General features: G+C 42.5%; 1 protein-coding gene across 1 annotated transcript in view; it reads right to left on the bottom strand.

Moving 5' to 3' along the window:
- BMERB1 (bMERB domain containing 1) overlaps window positions 1-15,402 on the bottom strand; it is a 47,749-nt gene extending 32,347 nt beyond the window's left edge. The window contains exon 1 of the mRNA XM_082772451.1: window positions 15,195-15,402. Within this exon, the coding sequence (XP_082628577.1) occupies window positions 15,195-15,318 (124 nt within the window). The 5' untranslated portion in view covers window positions 15,319-15,402. The remainder of the gene's footprint in view (window positions 1-15,194) is intronic.
- Window positions 15,403-15,617: the final 215 nt, after the last annotated feature.

The following is a 15,617-nucleotide window of genomic DNA, read 5'->3' as shown; positions in this document are numbered from 1 at the left end:
AGTAAAAGTGATGATTAATTAAGCATGGTCTACAGTACTTTACTAACTCTGAGTTTTATAGTTAAACGATGGTCCCAACTTTCTACTTTAGGGACCATTTTCTGACCATGTTCCCTATTTAAAGATGCCAGCACAAGTCCATAATGGTAAATCTATAAAGATCTTGCCTCTAAAAAAAACATCAATTAAATTGTCTTGTTTGTTATCGTGAGAAATTTACAAGCCGTAATTATTCTTGGCTTTGTCTTTTGTCAATTTATGACAGTTCCAATTTCCTAAGTGGGTTCCTAATTATACAACCCTTTAATCTTACACTTCCCCCAGGAAAAAGCTCTCTGTAGTCTAAGAAGCTACTCTATGCATAGAAGACATCATTTTGGTAGTAAAGGTATCTGGAGAAAACAGCTCCTCTCTCAGTAGTTGTTCATCCTTTTTTGACAGTGAAGATCCTGTAAATCTGTATCAGTCTTGAGGGCTTGTAGGAAATTTGATGTGATGCTTAGGACTTAATGTGATATTCAGGTTCACCCTTAATATAACTTAAAATCTCTACTGCCGTCCTGTATTTGGATGATAAATTCTATTTGTTCTATCTTGTACTTAAGCTTTCAATTTTCAGCATTCTCGTGACTTCTGATGCTGTCAAAATTGTGGAACTTGTCTGCTTGTGATGATGGATGTTTTGGTGGCTAAGAAGAGAGGATCAGGGCAGTGGAAAGCATTACTTATGTTAAATGATAATGGCTGCTGTAAGCCATTACGTAAAGAATATATTTAGAATGAAGACTAGTAACTATCCAAAGCAATGACATTCTGAAGCAGTCTTTGGATGAATGGACCAAAGGTATTTTAAAATAAGATCAGAGCATTTGGGTCTTTTAAGGGACTGTCCTCCTTTCATGGCAACAAAGCAAACAGCAGAAGTCCTGCGAATAAGCTCAGGTATTGTGTGATTGCCTGCAGTTGCAGGAGGGTGGACTCAGGAAGCAGAAAAAAATAATTTGACCATTATCTGGGGCTTTACTCTTTCAGCATTAAGGTAGAATTTAGCTTTTTGAGGTCCAGTGTTTCTGCAGTCAGACACTGTCCACACAGACTCCAGACTCTTTCTCCATTTAAGAAGTTGTAAGTGTGCATCTTGTCAAATCAAACTATCGCATTGAGACAGCACCATCCCTGCTTTCACATTCTTCTACCTGGATCTAAGGGTGTTCGATTATGCAAGGAACTGATTCAGTATGATGGGACAGTTTGCTACCTAATAATCTGTAACTAGAATAATTTCTTTCTAGTTGTAAATCTGTGTATGATCTGATGCTATTTTATAGTGTTATCATTACTATCTACATGTAATTTTTTTCTACCACTGAGACTTCTACTAGCTTTCTGTATTTTTATATCATGTCTTTGATCTGTGACTCACAATGCTGTGGACAGTCCCCTAAACAGACCGTTTTAGGGGGACAGAGAGGATTTTTCCTCAGTAGCACACCCTCTGGCAGCAGCTTAAAGCCGATACAAAACATATTTACAGATCAGAAACCAGCATTTCAGCGTTTACCACAACAAATGCCTAAGGAATCCAAGATTAATATTGAATTGTTTCCTTGAAAATATACGATAAATCTAACTTCCTATGAAAGTCTTCCCATAAACAAAGAAATGAAAGCCCCAGGCGTGATTTGATAGTGTCTTACTATTAAGACAGAAATAAAGAATTTTTTAACGTGATTGAAGTTTGCAGGGAGTGCTTCTGATATAAATAAATTCAGGGTATGCAGAATTAATGCCCACTACCATAAATTACCATAATGAGACTTACAGATTGGGTCTTGAAAACCCATAGGGCCTTTGACATTGCAATTACAGGGCTCAACCTTGCTACTTTGAAGCTGATTCCAAGACTGTCTAGGCAATTTGCATGCCTCAGCCAATTGCCATTACAGTCAATGATAACAAAGCTGCACACATCTCTTCAGCCTCTTAGAGGGCAGATGCATATAAATTAGGAAAACAGAATCATGAAAACAGCAAAGGCAGTTTGGAATTAATGTCTTCTTCTAAAATCCTTTTTAAACTCAAGTCCCACTGAATTAAGAAACCCTAGAGACATTATTTGTGGATTCAGATGTGATTCTCCACTCAGCTGAAACTGAATCCTCTGTTTTAATATAAATTGCATTTCTGAGTTGAGGCAGTTGTCAAGATCCAGATTCTAAATGCGGCAGGTCTCACTTTTCCCCTTATGGTGACTGGGATGAGGTCATTACAGATGACCTGCACGCCTTCACACTTGCTGGTCTGCAAGTGACTGCTCAATATCCTGCTTAATATTATTGCAGTACAGTTCCTACCACACATCAGACTTAAAAATCTAGCACCACAGAGCTTTGTTAGTGCCTCAGATATACTGTCAGAGAGGAAACAGGACTTGCTCAGAGACAGAATGTTTTCGGAGCAGTTACAGCACCCTGGAGGGGCATCTGCAGTATCAGTGCGAGCATTTCAGACTGATTTCCAACATCCACAGGGCGTTAACTGAGCTACAAACTCTCTTCAAGACTACTGCAGTCCATTTGTGAAACAGCCTGTGGTGTATCAGCTGGCCGTTCTTGTTGTGCGTAAAGAAGGATCAAGTGCTTTGGAGTGGGATTTGAAGAAGAGCTGTCCATATAATGAGGTCTGCAGAGAATTATGACAGACTTAACAGAGTACTGTAATTGAATTGTGCGAGAATGTTTTCCAGACTTCCTACTGTTATTTCCAATTCTAAATGAACTCTAGTTTGGGTATCAGTGCTGCAGTCAAGCCAGATGCTCTGCCAACAGGATTTTTCACGTTTGGCTACTGGCTTTAGATGAGGTGTGAAAGGCATCTCCCCCAGACCACGTTACACGTCAGCTTGAAACTAAGCAACCTAATTTGTTTTGTTATAACTGAAGTAAGTGGCATTTTTCCTCCTCTTTCTGTGCTGTACCACAGAGTATTTCAGATCAGTGCTTCCTTTATTGACCCAACCTGACAGAAGGGTGCCTTCAATATCCCAGCAAGCTTCTAATATTCTGTTCCGGTTTCTCTCTTGTCTCTCCCCATACCCACAGATAAATAAATAAGTCTCTGCAGATGAAGCAAATTAGCTGATGTTGCATGAAGTTGTCTCGGCACTTAACTGCTGCATGCAGAGCCCTGCAGCAATTGAGCTCAGGAAGGGCAGGATGCTTTGGTGCAGGGGCTGGTTTTTCCTGACATGGGAAGAAGGGCATCAGCCAAAGGGCTCTGCGTCCAGCTGTGCTCTCTGCTTCCTCCTGGCTCAGGAGGAAGTGCAGAGGAAATTCCCATACTTCTTTCCATTTCAATGTGCACTTGACAAATCTTTCCAGCAGTCAAGAAGAGCGACAAAGCAATGTCCATGCCCATTCCCCACCTGCCTGTTTTGGGGAAGATAGAGGCCCCTGACTTGCTGTACATAAGCAGCTTAGAGCCAAGATTTGAACAGTTTTGGTATGGAAAGGGAGTTGCTGACTTTCTTGAACAGTTGTTTCTTCTCAGAACAACAGCTACCTCATGTATCACAGCATTGGAAAAGATTTTCTTAATTATATATACAACCCAGGAGTATGTCCCATTTAAAATACTTCCTGGAGAAATTCTCAGTACCAAAGTAATAGGTGACCTCACCCCCTCACAAAAGAAAATGAAAAATTTCTCCTTGCTTTGAAAAAGTCATGACTGTGTGTGTTAGAAGTACTCAGTACAAAGTCAGGGATCTCTTATATAGGAAGCCAACTTTATTATGAGGGAGGTCTTGGAAAAACAATTAGCTTTTTCAGTTGCATCCAGAATCTGATCTCAGTACATCTCCAGATTACAAAGACTGAGGTTTAGGTCTTTGACGTATGCCGGACATACACATCTCTGGGAATCTGCCACCACAAAAATGACAGACCAGACTCCTCCTCTGTTTCCTAGGGGTAGAAATTCCCTGTGTGAATTAAACATAAGCTCAAGAAGAGTTGTAAACAGATCTGTCATTCAGTAAAATATTGGGATGCCACCAGGATGAAGTCTGTCGTTTTTTAAAAATGAATTAAGCTGAATTGCTTCCTTCACTTTTTTCCTCTTTCCCCCTCGGGTAATCTTTCCTATTCAATTCTTTGGCCTTACAATCAGATTTTCCTATTTCATTAGGTGTTTATATCTCCCCTGGTTTTGTATGAAAACTTCGCACAACCAGCAGAGAACAAAAAAAAACTCTTATCAGATAGATAAAAGCCACTGTAACCTGTTTCAGCCTACTGCCCATATATGTTGCTATCAGCAGGTTAATAATGGATCATACAGAAGTTTAAGAAAAACATATAGCATTCAATAATGAATTTACCTCTTGTTCTCATTTTTAAATTGCTTACATAATATTTTTTCATAGAAATGTATTCGTAAAGAAAGGATACCTTTCTTTTAACCGTTTCCTCAGAAATCACTATGCAAAGTTGATCACCTCCTAGATTAAGTAGGGCCTTGTGGTGAGTGCCATTTTTTCTGACCTTTCTCCCAATCGATTATCTCTGACCTAATTTGTGTTGATGCAGAGCAAGATATAAAGTAATACTTGAGTATTGCTGTAAACATTTCACGCTGTTTTATTTGAATCTGGTTTCAGCTCATTTGCAGTATGGATTTGGTTAGAAAGATAAACAGCTCAGAGTGACTGTCTCCCATGCTGCCTGGTTCTTGGGCTCACCAGCGAACACCAGCCAACGCCTGATTTTGCCCACAGACGTGTCGTTGCTCTCCAGTCTCCTTGAAACTCTCCCTGCTGTTTGTAGAGGAGTACCCAGAAACTGAGAACTCTGATCATCTGTTCTAGTAGATCTAAAATGGCTTCTAGCTGGGACTTTTTTCCTTGCTACAGAATAAGGAGGCCTGGGGAAATTACTGAGGGGATATTCTGTGAGGAGGAGCTCTGTTTCCTGCTTCTTGTCTTACTCCCATGGAAGGCAGTGGGGTAGCCTTCTCATTTAAACATAGAATGGGAAAAACATGACCGGACATCTGAAAGACATCTCTTCTGCCTTGTGCAGAGCGAACAAAAACATGCTACGAGGACAGGGTTCTTTGTGTAGAGGCCCATATGTGTGGAGAACTTAAAGGAGACAGATTTTTTTTGCTTGCAACATGAGGGTGAAACAGCTTTCCAGAGGGAAATAGTCACCTTAGATTAACTCTGTTGTGAGCTAGACACAATTTTTAAAAAATGAAATTAAGTGCTGTGATTTTCTTCACTGTAAGAGATTATCACCAAGGTACTTTATATCCAGAGTGTTCTACATAAAAGGTAAACACAATAGAATTTGTTACCAGTTACTGAGAAAATAACTTACATCAGCAGTTATGAGATCAGTGTAACAAAACGAACTAGGAAGATGCTTGAAAAATTGCTTTGCCTGTCTTCCTGTAGCAACAGCTCTCATACATTCCTTTCACGTTCGATAGGGAATTAACCTGAAGTTTATGCACTGTTGCATTATGCTTCTGCTGCAGAGACTCAACTTGGACTATACAAGCTCAGAGTGCTTTATATTCACTGGGTGTAGCCTGTCCAGCCCTCAAATCACTGTAGTTTTGCCTATACAAACCCTAGGGTACTCAGAACCCTGGAGTCAGGTACTCACTGTGAAATAAAATCTAGGAATGTGTACAAACAATATTGTGTAAGTCAGAGTGTGACTCCTCTGTGTGTAAGCTTCCTGCCTAACTTAACGTATTATTAGGAGTTGGACCTGATGATCCTTCGGGTCCGTTCCAACTTGGGATGTTCCATGATTCTAGGGTAGGAGTGCTGTATTTTGAGTTATAGGGTTTTTTGTAGTTGATGTTTTTTTTGTTTGTTTGTTTGTTTTGTTTTGTTTTCCTTTGAAAGAACGTACTTAGAGGATTAGGCAAAGGGAGACAAAGTAAAGAGAGAAGGAATTAAGGAGAACAGATGAATAAAGCCCAGTCATTCACCGTAGCACACACCATGTCTGTGAATCAAGGGCAAGACTTGAATGTAGTGGGAATCGCAGCTGAAGCCAGTACAAGAGCTCTGGCACTCACCTTGATCAGAACCCCATCGTAGTATATGGAAATAATTCCATATACTGTAGCCAAGCTTTGAAATAGGTCTTAATATTCCCCTCCTCCCCAATTATAGTCCTGTATCACTGTTACACCTCTGTTCTTCAATCACTTTAGGAATAAAAAAAAAAAAAAAGGACCATGCTAGTCACAGCCTCCAGATGCCTCCGTGCTTCACCTTCCACCACAACCACCAGTCAGTCCCTCTCTAGTGGCCTCCAGTGCCTCAAAAATGCAGAAATAAAAAAAAGTCCAGAAATCAAACTGCATTAGTTACCTGTTTTTAGAGGCCAGATGTGTGAGAACAAGGGACTATCTTTTTAGCATTTCTTCAATTATCTTAAAGGCAGTGCATTACTTAAAGCTCCTGGTAGCTGTTCTTTAGTGCAGGGCACTTCATGCAGGGTAGGGGCATGCTGACTACTTAAAATAGCATTTTCCTTCTCAAAATAAATCTGTGAGATGAAAACTCACTTTACATTCAAATAAATCATGATACTGATGATGTAGTTGTCATTGCTTTTTGCATATTCCTTTCCTCTTTTCCCATCATGTTATGAATTGAAAATGCTGCCTTGTGCACTTCACACAGCAGCGTGTCCCTCAGAGAATGGGGAGAATATTCAGCTGTGTGCAGCCTGGTGGGAAAGTTTGCAAAGTGTATATGATCTGACAGCCGTTTCTATGAGAAAATGGATTGAAAATGAGACGCAAAAAATGAGGGAAAATTGCCTTTGAAGGTCTGACCTGAAAGCCCTCATTGTCAGTTTTTTTCAGTGGCACTGGGTTGGACCTTCATCTGCAAGGAGCTATTTTAGTCTGGCTCAGGAAGAGAGCCAGGAATCAGGAAGGCTCAGGAAGAGGTTTCCGTGCCCAACCCTGCCACAGCCCTGCGTGAGATTCGGTGCTATCAGAGAGCTGTAAATAGCAACCGGTACAGTTAGTTACTGTGGTAGGTACCTTCCCTGGTGCAGAGCTCCCAAAGAAACCAAGGCACATTCCCATCTGGGATAATGTGTGTTCAGGAGCAAGACTGTATTTAAGGCGCATTCCAGTGAAACAATTCATGCTCTACTCTTATGTAACAGAGAATTAAAAGGGAGCATTAAACAAAAATGACTCGTTCATTTCCTACTGTCATTTTTGTCAGTGGTCAAAGGAAACAGCCCTGACTTTCCATTTTATTCCTTGCTGGAGTCATTTTCTGATCCTGTAATCCTAACACAAAGCTTCAGTGTTTTGATGCTGTGATAGTGGCAGCTTCAGCTTATGTTCAGTTTTTTAAAGCTTACTGAGTTTCATATTTAAAAAAAAATACTTATTTATCTACGTTATTTTTTTTTCATTTCATAAAAAAAGAAAAATCACCAAAATGTTCAATTTTAAGTCTTGCAAAACCTCTTCAGGAATATATGGCTTTATGCAAGATATCCCATAAGCATTAATTGATAAACAGCTGCATATGTTGCAAGTGAATTTGGAGCAAAATGGCCAGTGACATTTCTAAATTTCACATCTTTACAATATTCTCCTTTGAAATTATCCAATTATGTACTAGAAAGTGTGTTTCTCTCTTTCTCTGTTCTCTGTGATGTGATTCTCTAATAACACAGTTGTCTAACAGTGCTCTAAACATCTGCCCAGCAGCTGGTAGATAATTTTAGGCACCCTTAAAACCATTCGATAAATATTATAAACATCTGAGTCTAATCCAGTAAAGGCCAAAGTGATACTGGTATGGAGAATTGCTTTAGACACTAAATAAATTGTTTCACATAACAGATTCCCACTCCAGCAAGTAATTAAATATTGAGAAGATGCTCCTCAGAAGCCCAGAGAGGAGTTTCACATTTCATAGGAGAAAAGGCTGGTAATTTCTCAGGGGGCTGGATGTTGATATTGCCAAGCCCCCTGACGTACAAGGTGCACAGTCCGGTAGCAAATCAGAAGGCCAGGCTGAGGAGAATCATACCAGGGCCTTGCTCTCTAACATACAGGGCAGAGCACTTCCAGGGAGCCAGGTAAAAGCTGGGCCCTTTAAAGGTGGGAACCACCAGAGCCCATGGAGCCAGCAGATCCCAAACCAGCTGGTTCTTCCTCAGCATGTGCTCCTGTAGAGCAGCGCAGGCCCCATCTCTTCACCTCACAAAAAACAATGATGACAGTTGGCACACAAATCTCTTTTGCATTTGCCTTTCATCTGCAGAAGTGGAGTCATTCTCTAGGCACCTCTGTTTTCACCAAGTTAACTGCTTTGGCATCCTTCATTTTGATTCAGTTTTCTTTAAATATACTAATACATTCTTCCTCACAGCTTGCACTGGGCTGACGTGAGGCTGAGCTGACTGCCTCCCTGGAGGTCTCTGAGGTGAGGACCCAAAGGCCACGCAGCAGTCTTTATCTCTGCCACTGACACAAATGGACAGCTGGCTGTCACCTTCTCTTTGTGTAGGAAATCACTGCTAGAAATGTTGTAATTGCAACAAATTTCAGCAACTTACCAAAAGGCAGAGGCAAATGGATCTTGATTTTCTTGGCTGTGTCCTTTGCTATAATATTCCACATACTTTGTCTGTGCTACAGACAAGTACCAGCCTGAAGGAAAATGTCTCTGCCTTGTTTCTTAGAGTCTGCCAAACTGCAATAATTTCAGTCCCCTCCCAGACACAATGCCCAGAGGAAACACTCATAGTAGAAGATGAGAGAAGGCAGAAACTAGAGTTTGGATGAGGGGAGAGAGGGCACAAATGCGTAACTGAATTAATTTCTTTGGCTTCCTCTTCTGTGAAACACAGTTTGAGCCTGTGAAACACAGCCTTTCACCATAGGGACTCCAATCTCTTAGCTAATCACTCACTGCTCAGAGACAAGATTGAAATGGCATTGCCCCTGCTGGTGCAAATGCTCACCACTGCCTGCCGAGACTGCAGGAGTTGCCCAGCCAGAGGTGAGGGCTGGGCGGCTCAAATCAGAGCAGCCGGACACCAGTCCCCAGGGGAATCCTTGTGGAACTGATGCAGCCCCCAGACTCCCCCTCAGAGCTTTCTAAAGAGAATCAAGGTGAACAGGACTCCGGGAGACAAACACACAGAGCCCAGTTTTTCTTTCACTGAAATCACTGGGGAAATTTCCACTGATGTCAATGAAGTCACGACTGCATTTTGTTTGTATTTAAGAAAATGTTAGTCAAACTTCTCTGTCATTTTGCAGGGAGGCCAGGTCACTGTCTTGCTCATTTGGCTTCAGTAACATTACTCTAAAATTTACTTTGGCTTTGTGTACTGAAAGGACTTAAATGGTAGAATGAGCTGTTAATGCCTCTTCTGGTTTTGGAAGTTTTTTTCTTCAAAAAATAACAAAACCATTAAATCACTTTATAATGAGAATCTTTTATGCCAGTTTTATCAGTATATAAAAACCAAATGTGCCTGTAGAAAAACTCTTAAATCCCTAATCAGTAAAGGCTTCTTGGGTAGGGGGGAAGGTTCAGGGCAGCAAAAAGATCCTTAAACCACTGCTGTTCTTACAGTAACAAATTACCTCTTACATTTTGGTAGTTTGCAATCATTAGACTTTAGCAATGAGCCACCTGTCTCATTGAAAATCATTCATCCTCATTTAATGATGAATTCTCTTGAGATTATTTTCTCAAACATTTTGCCCTTTATGAGCTGACAAAATGTTGATAATTAATGTTTCAATGCTGATCCTGAAGGGCAACTAATAATTATCCAACAGTGCTCCTGGTGATTTCATATAGTTTGCCCTCCAAGCATGCATTTTTCATCTTTGGATTGTGAATGCATTTGTACTGTATCATTTATGTAGTTAGATAACAGAATGCGTTTCATGGAAACGAATTGGCATTATTTACTCGTTGAGTCTCTGGGACTATTGTATTAAGGAAGGCTTTTATGAAAAAGGAACGTATTCAGCTACAGAGGAGAAGCACTTTGGGATTCAGGATTGCTGAGTTCCAACCTTTACAGTGCTCAATAACTACAAGAAAATTCCAAAAACTTCATGCACGATACACAGTACTTTGCAGCGCATGCCCAATCCCAAATGCAAATTTTAATCCTATTTTATAAAGCACCCTTGAGACACACACATACGTTCTAAAAAGTGGTTACTCTGATGAAAACATGCTATGCAACTAAGGGATCAATTACTGAACATAATCAGAAAAATTACAGAGACTGAATCCATAATCCCACAGGCTACCAGCAGCATAGATGATGTGTGCGGTTCAAAGTGTCCTACTTTCCAGGTCTAATGCATTTTCTCTGTAAAATATCTTTAAAGGAAATACAAAAAATCATGAGCAACAGTCCCAAATATGGCACTTGAGCCTCATCATTTCCAGAAATTATTGATGGGCACTGGTTTGGATATAAACACTGCATTACACACTTAAGTGTTCATTTCCTACTTGGTACACACAGTTGGGCACAGAGACTTTGGGAGTCATTAACCCTCTGATTTACGAGCATCGCAGCAGAGAGAAATGCCTTTGCTGATGTGCAACTAGATGGCAGAGCAGTAAGATCCTGACTATTTTTCATTAGCAACCAACATCTCTTTTTTGCCGGGTTGCCCCTGATAGCATCCAGAATTAGCCAGATTTCTGCTACAACTAGCCCCTTTGACTTCGATGAGATTGGAGTAGTTGTTTGTTTGTGTTTTGTAGGTCAGGCTGGACTGTGTAGGATACAAATGTATCATCAGGATACAATTATGTTTGGAACCATGGAGCAAGTTAGGGAGTAAATTTGTTGCCCTTTTTGTTGAGAAGCCTTGGAAATGCATAGCCCATAGCTAGGTAGAAAAGCAAAGGAAGCACAAAACTCATGTGATAGGGAGACTCACCAGATAGGAAAGTGCATCTCCAAGGGGATCTGCTCTGGAGATCAACATGAAGTAGCACATGGAAGAAGCTGCTCTAAGAGTCACGGTTCATCCTGTTACTAACCAATATTTCATCAGTAATGCACCCAGAGGTACTGAAATACACAGTTTGTGTGGTCTGCGGGGCATCACAGGAGAAGGTGTAGAGGTATGTGTTTGTCTTAACTGCTAGAGGTATGTGTTTGTCTTAACTGCTAGATGGTAGAAACAGCTGTGACTGATACAGGTTTGGATTTAACTGGGAGGGCGGGTAGTAACTTCAGCCCCTTCATCCCTCATGCTAACACTCTTGAATGCCCAGCATTGTTCTGCAGTTTCTGTCTTGACAGCCCAGAGCACCACTGCATCTTTCTAACCACATTTCTCAGGGCCTTCTCTGTGTAATGGGACAATGCATGTCACCCCTCACTCTCATGAGGCAGGACAGAAAGAATGAGGACATCCAGTTGTCACCCCACCAAGTATCAAGACTGTGGCCACCTTTGTTAAGAGTCAAACAAATTTGCTTTTCTACAGTCACGTGGGACAGATACAGCATGAAGGTGCAGGAGTCCGTTTGAAGTCACAAGAACCAACACGCTATCCAATATGTCCACACTAGATATACAGAGCTATTAAATCTCCAAATGCCGTCAAGCTGACACAAAAATTCAAGAACAAATTGACATTTACCTGCTTTCTGACAAATACCTACAGGCACTTGATTAATACAAATCCATCCTAATTACTCTTTGGTGATTAGAATGACAGGTAGATGTCACAGGACTCTATCTGTGCAATCTTTGCTGTGCAAGACAAATGTATTTCTCTGTTGCCACTTGATTATTTGTAATGTTGCAACAGACATTCTTCAAATGATTATGAAGTGTTAAGAAGCAACATTGAAACATCACAAGCTAGATCCTGTCCTAGGAGGTAGTCATCCTGTTCTGATAAGAAAATCAGGCCTTAACGATGACACAAGTAGTTCCCAGTAGATAAAGCAAGTGCCCGAACCCAGGGCATTCACAGATGCCTTTTCTTCACCCTTTCCTCACTAAAGAGAAAAGACCTGGCTACAAGACCACTGTCTGTGCTACTGCAGTCTTCAGTGCTGGTCTGAGGCCCCCTTCCCCCTAATTGCCACTTCATACTCAAAAACAATTGAAAAAGGGAATCTTTGCAATAGGGGTGGCAGCTCATAGCCAGTTACCATTCAAATGAAAATAATTTCATGGTGTACTAAATTGCATCAAAAATAATCTTTTGCGTTTTTCTGCTTCTTTATACTGACTGAAGCTGAGACATTCACCTTGCATTTTGAATTTATTTCTATACCTCATACTAACTGAAAGAGGAAGAAAAGCTAAGCAGAAATGCAATGTTTAAAAGGCTGGTGGAAAAACTGCTTCATTTCTTTGTGGCGATTTTCCTGGCACGGCATGCAGTTATTTAATCAGGGCATTTATGAGTCCCTGCCGACGGCAAGACAGATGATTCTAAATGAAGCTGTGCACTTGATAATAAGGACTGACCAAAATGCTTGAGTGCTCTGCTTCACAGCAGACTCCCTGAGACTATATCGTAAAGATCACTTACTGAGAAGGCTCAGCCACGTTATCACAGTCATTCAATATATGAGCCTGACTGTATTGAACATGTATGCACTAGAAAACATATGAGTTGCTCAGTACATGGTAAGCAGTATGTAAAGAAGGCGGCTCCAGTGTCTTGTTAAAGAACAAACTTCAAACCACCTACTTTGTATTTGTGCATGCAAACCCAATGGAGATCCCTCTTGGGATGTAAGGGCATCAGATCTTCATTTATGGTAGAATAGAAGCAGCACTGATAATCTGGCTGAAAGAGAGCACTGTACAATAGAAATGTGCCTGATACTATGCTTCACAGCTGTGAAGTAACTCGTCTATGTTAAAGCCAATAACCAGCAATGCTTTCTATGCCACAGTTAGAGATGTTAAAACAGAGCTCCCCTCTCCATTTAACAGGTGAAGTAGAAACTAACAACTACCAAAACTTGATGTAATCAAGATGTGCATTTCCTTGTGAGACAACAACACTTGCATGCAAAGGCACCAACCAGGAAACAGCATTGTATTGTGCAGACTGTTGTACAGGTACCTAACAAGTTCTGCCTCCACAGAGATTCTGGTTTAAGACAACACAAATCGTCAGAGTAAAGAGGGCAAACCTTTGTGCACTAATGGACTCCTGCTTTCATTAATAATACCACTTAGCATTTCATATTTAGACTGATATGCAAATACCAAAGGCTAACTGATGACATTACTGAAAATCGGATGATGTTTTTTCAGCTTCTTTCCAGACCTTCCGGAGATTACTGTCGTGGTGCCATGCAATTTAGGACCTATGCTGTAAGGAAGCAATAAAGCAAATAGTAAGATCTCTTTATTTTTAATCAATGAAGACGTTTGACCAGAAGTCAGTTTTAGCATTAAAATAGGAAAGAGACATGAGATCATATAAAACAGCTACCATAAAAAGCATTTCTACAGTATTTGGTTGAAGCCTACAAACAAACAAAGCAATTACTCCTGTAGCAAACTCTAAATATAATAATTTTCTACTTCTCAAAGAGCAGACAGCCTCTAGATTACTTCTTATTCTACATCTACATTGTTATACACGTACAGAAATATTCTCACTAAACCCAATCTAGTGTGTAGAAGGGCAGCTCAGCAGCAGAGCCAGGGTGCGGACACCTGGACACTTGGTTCCAGTCCTGCCAACAGCCCACTCTGGTACCAGGTCAAGCTGTGAGTTGGGTGGAAGCTCAATGCTGAGCACACATTTTTGAGCAGATCAGTCCTCCCCCTCAGCCTCCGCACTCCCCTCTGCCAAACAGATGATCCAAAGCTTGCAAGATGTAACCTTCCTGTCACTTCCAGGTACCAGTTATTATTATTACAGGCACTGCACTGCACTCAGTTTGTGAGCTGACTCTGCAACAAAACCAGACTTATTTATGAGAATAAGACAAGCACAAGTCTGTATCATGTCAGAGGACCTCCAAAACTGTTGCACGCAGCTGAGTCAACCAGCTCAGGCAACAGCAATTTCAGTCTTCGATTCCATTTTAGCAAGTGGGGAGTTATTCAGTGCTGAATGTATGCCAGGCACTGCAACAAAACCAACACTGCAACTGAAGCACTGGAGTGGGAAAGTTACACCTCTGTCATCAGCATATGGCAGACAGCAACATATTCTTGAAAAACCAAACCCAAAGGTAAAATATGATTCCAGAACAGAGCCTGACAAACACAGCAGTAGCTGAGAAGCCTGAACATAGCAGAAGTGCTGGCAAAAATTTGCTACCGGGATGCTGCAAAGCTCCAGGATGTTAAAAGGCATCCAGGTGAGTCTTCATGATGCACATCAGATAGCTCGTGAAACAAGAGTATCGGCAAGCCCGGTATCAGCAAAGATTACGATATCCCAGCACGTGCACAGAAAGCTTTTCTTCCCGTGACCTAACCAAACACTTGCTGTAACTTAGAAAATATTTTTCATTATAGTAGCACAGAGCTTTTTGTGATCGTTAGTAAGATTTCTTGCCTCAGTGGTTACCTTGCCAATGAGAGGGGTTTACTCGGTTGTACAGAAGATAGTCCTGCCAACAGAATAACCCCCGTGCCTCAGGGAAGACAAGGTCCTGAGGATAACTCAGATTGGCAACTGTTTATCTTTTAACTTAATCTTTCCACCAGCACTTTGGACAGGTTATGTCACTTGTTGTTTGCTGGAAAATTACGATTTCAGCAAAGCTGCTCCACCAAAGAGCATGAGTGGAGCTCCTAAATACATCGCGCCGCATCGCTGTACCCTCCGTAGCGCTGTACCCTCTGCCGGAGATAACGAGGGCGAATAGCGCGGTTGCCATCCGCGCCTTTCAGAGCTGGTGTATTACAGGCTACCCATTTATGAAAAGCCAGGTATGAAACCCCACCTAGCAAGCAGCGAGGGAGACCTAACGTGCGGCCACCCTTCCCTTTCACCAGGGGACACCGGAGCCCCCGCTGCCACAGCACCGCGGCCCCGGCCGGGGGCAGCCCCCCACACCCCGCCGCCTGCCCCTGCTCTCGGAGCCCGGGGGTACGCTCGGAGCCGGGCAGGACCCCCCGCAGCGCCCCCGGGCAGGCCCCACTCACTTCTCCCCAGCGCCTCCGCCTTCCACTCCGTCTCCTCCAGCGCCCCGTAGCGCCTCACGGCTCTCTCGGCTTCCGTGCCGGCCGAGATGGCCCTCCGCAGCTCCACGGCCCTCCGCAGCTCCATGGTCCCCGCCGCTCTCCCGAGCCCCGCCACCCCCCGGAGCCCCCCGCAGGCGCAGGGCCGGGCGGCGATGCGATGCTGCCGAGCCCTCCGATCCTTCCAACCCCTCCCCGGGGGCCGGCGGGGGCAGGCAGCGGCGCCGTGCACATGCTCAGTGCGGGGCTGGGCCGGGGGAGGCGGGCGGGCAAAGGTAGAGGCACCCCCTGCATCCTCCCAGCCTGCATCCTCCCCGCCTGCATCCTCCTCCCCTGCTCCCACAGCCCCTGCATCCTCCCCCTCTGCATCCTCACCCCCTGCTCCCA

Source organism: Aythya marila (genome assembly GCF_965140915.1).
Source record: "Aythya marila genome assembly, chromosome: 15".
Taxonomy (NCBI): domain Eukaryota; kingdom Metazoa; phylum Chordata; class Aves; order Anseriformes; family Anatidae; genus Aythya; species Aythya marila.
Note: the sequence above shows the minus strand (reverse complement) of the source record. Positions and strands in the feature narration are given on the sequence as shown.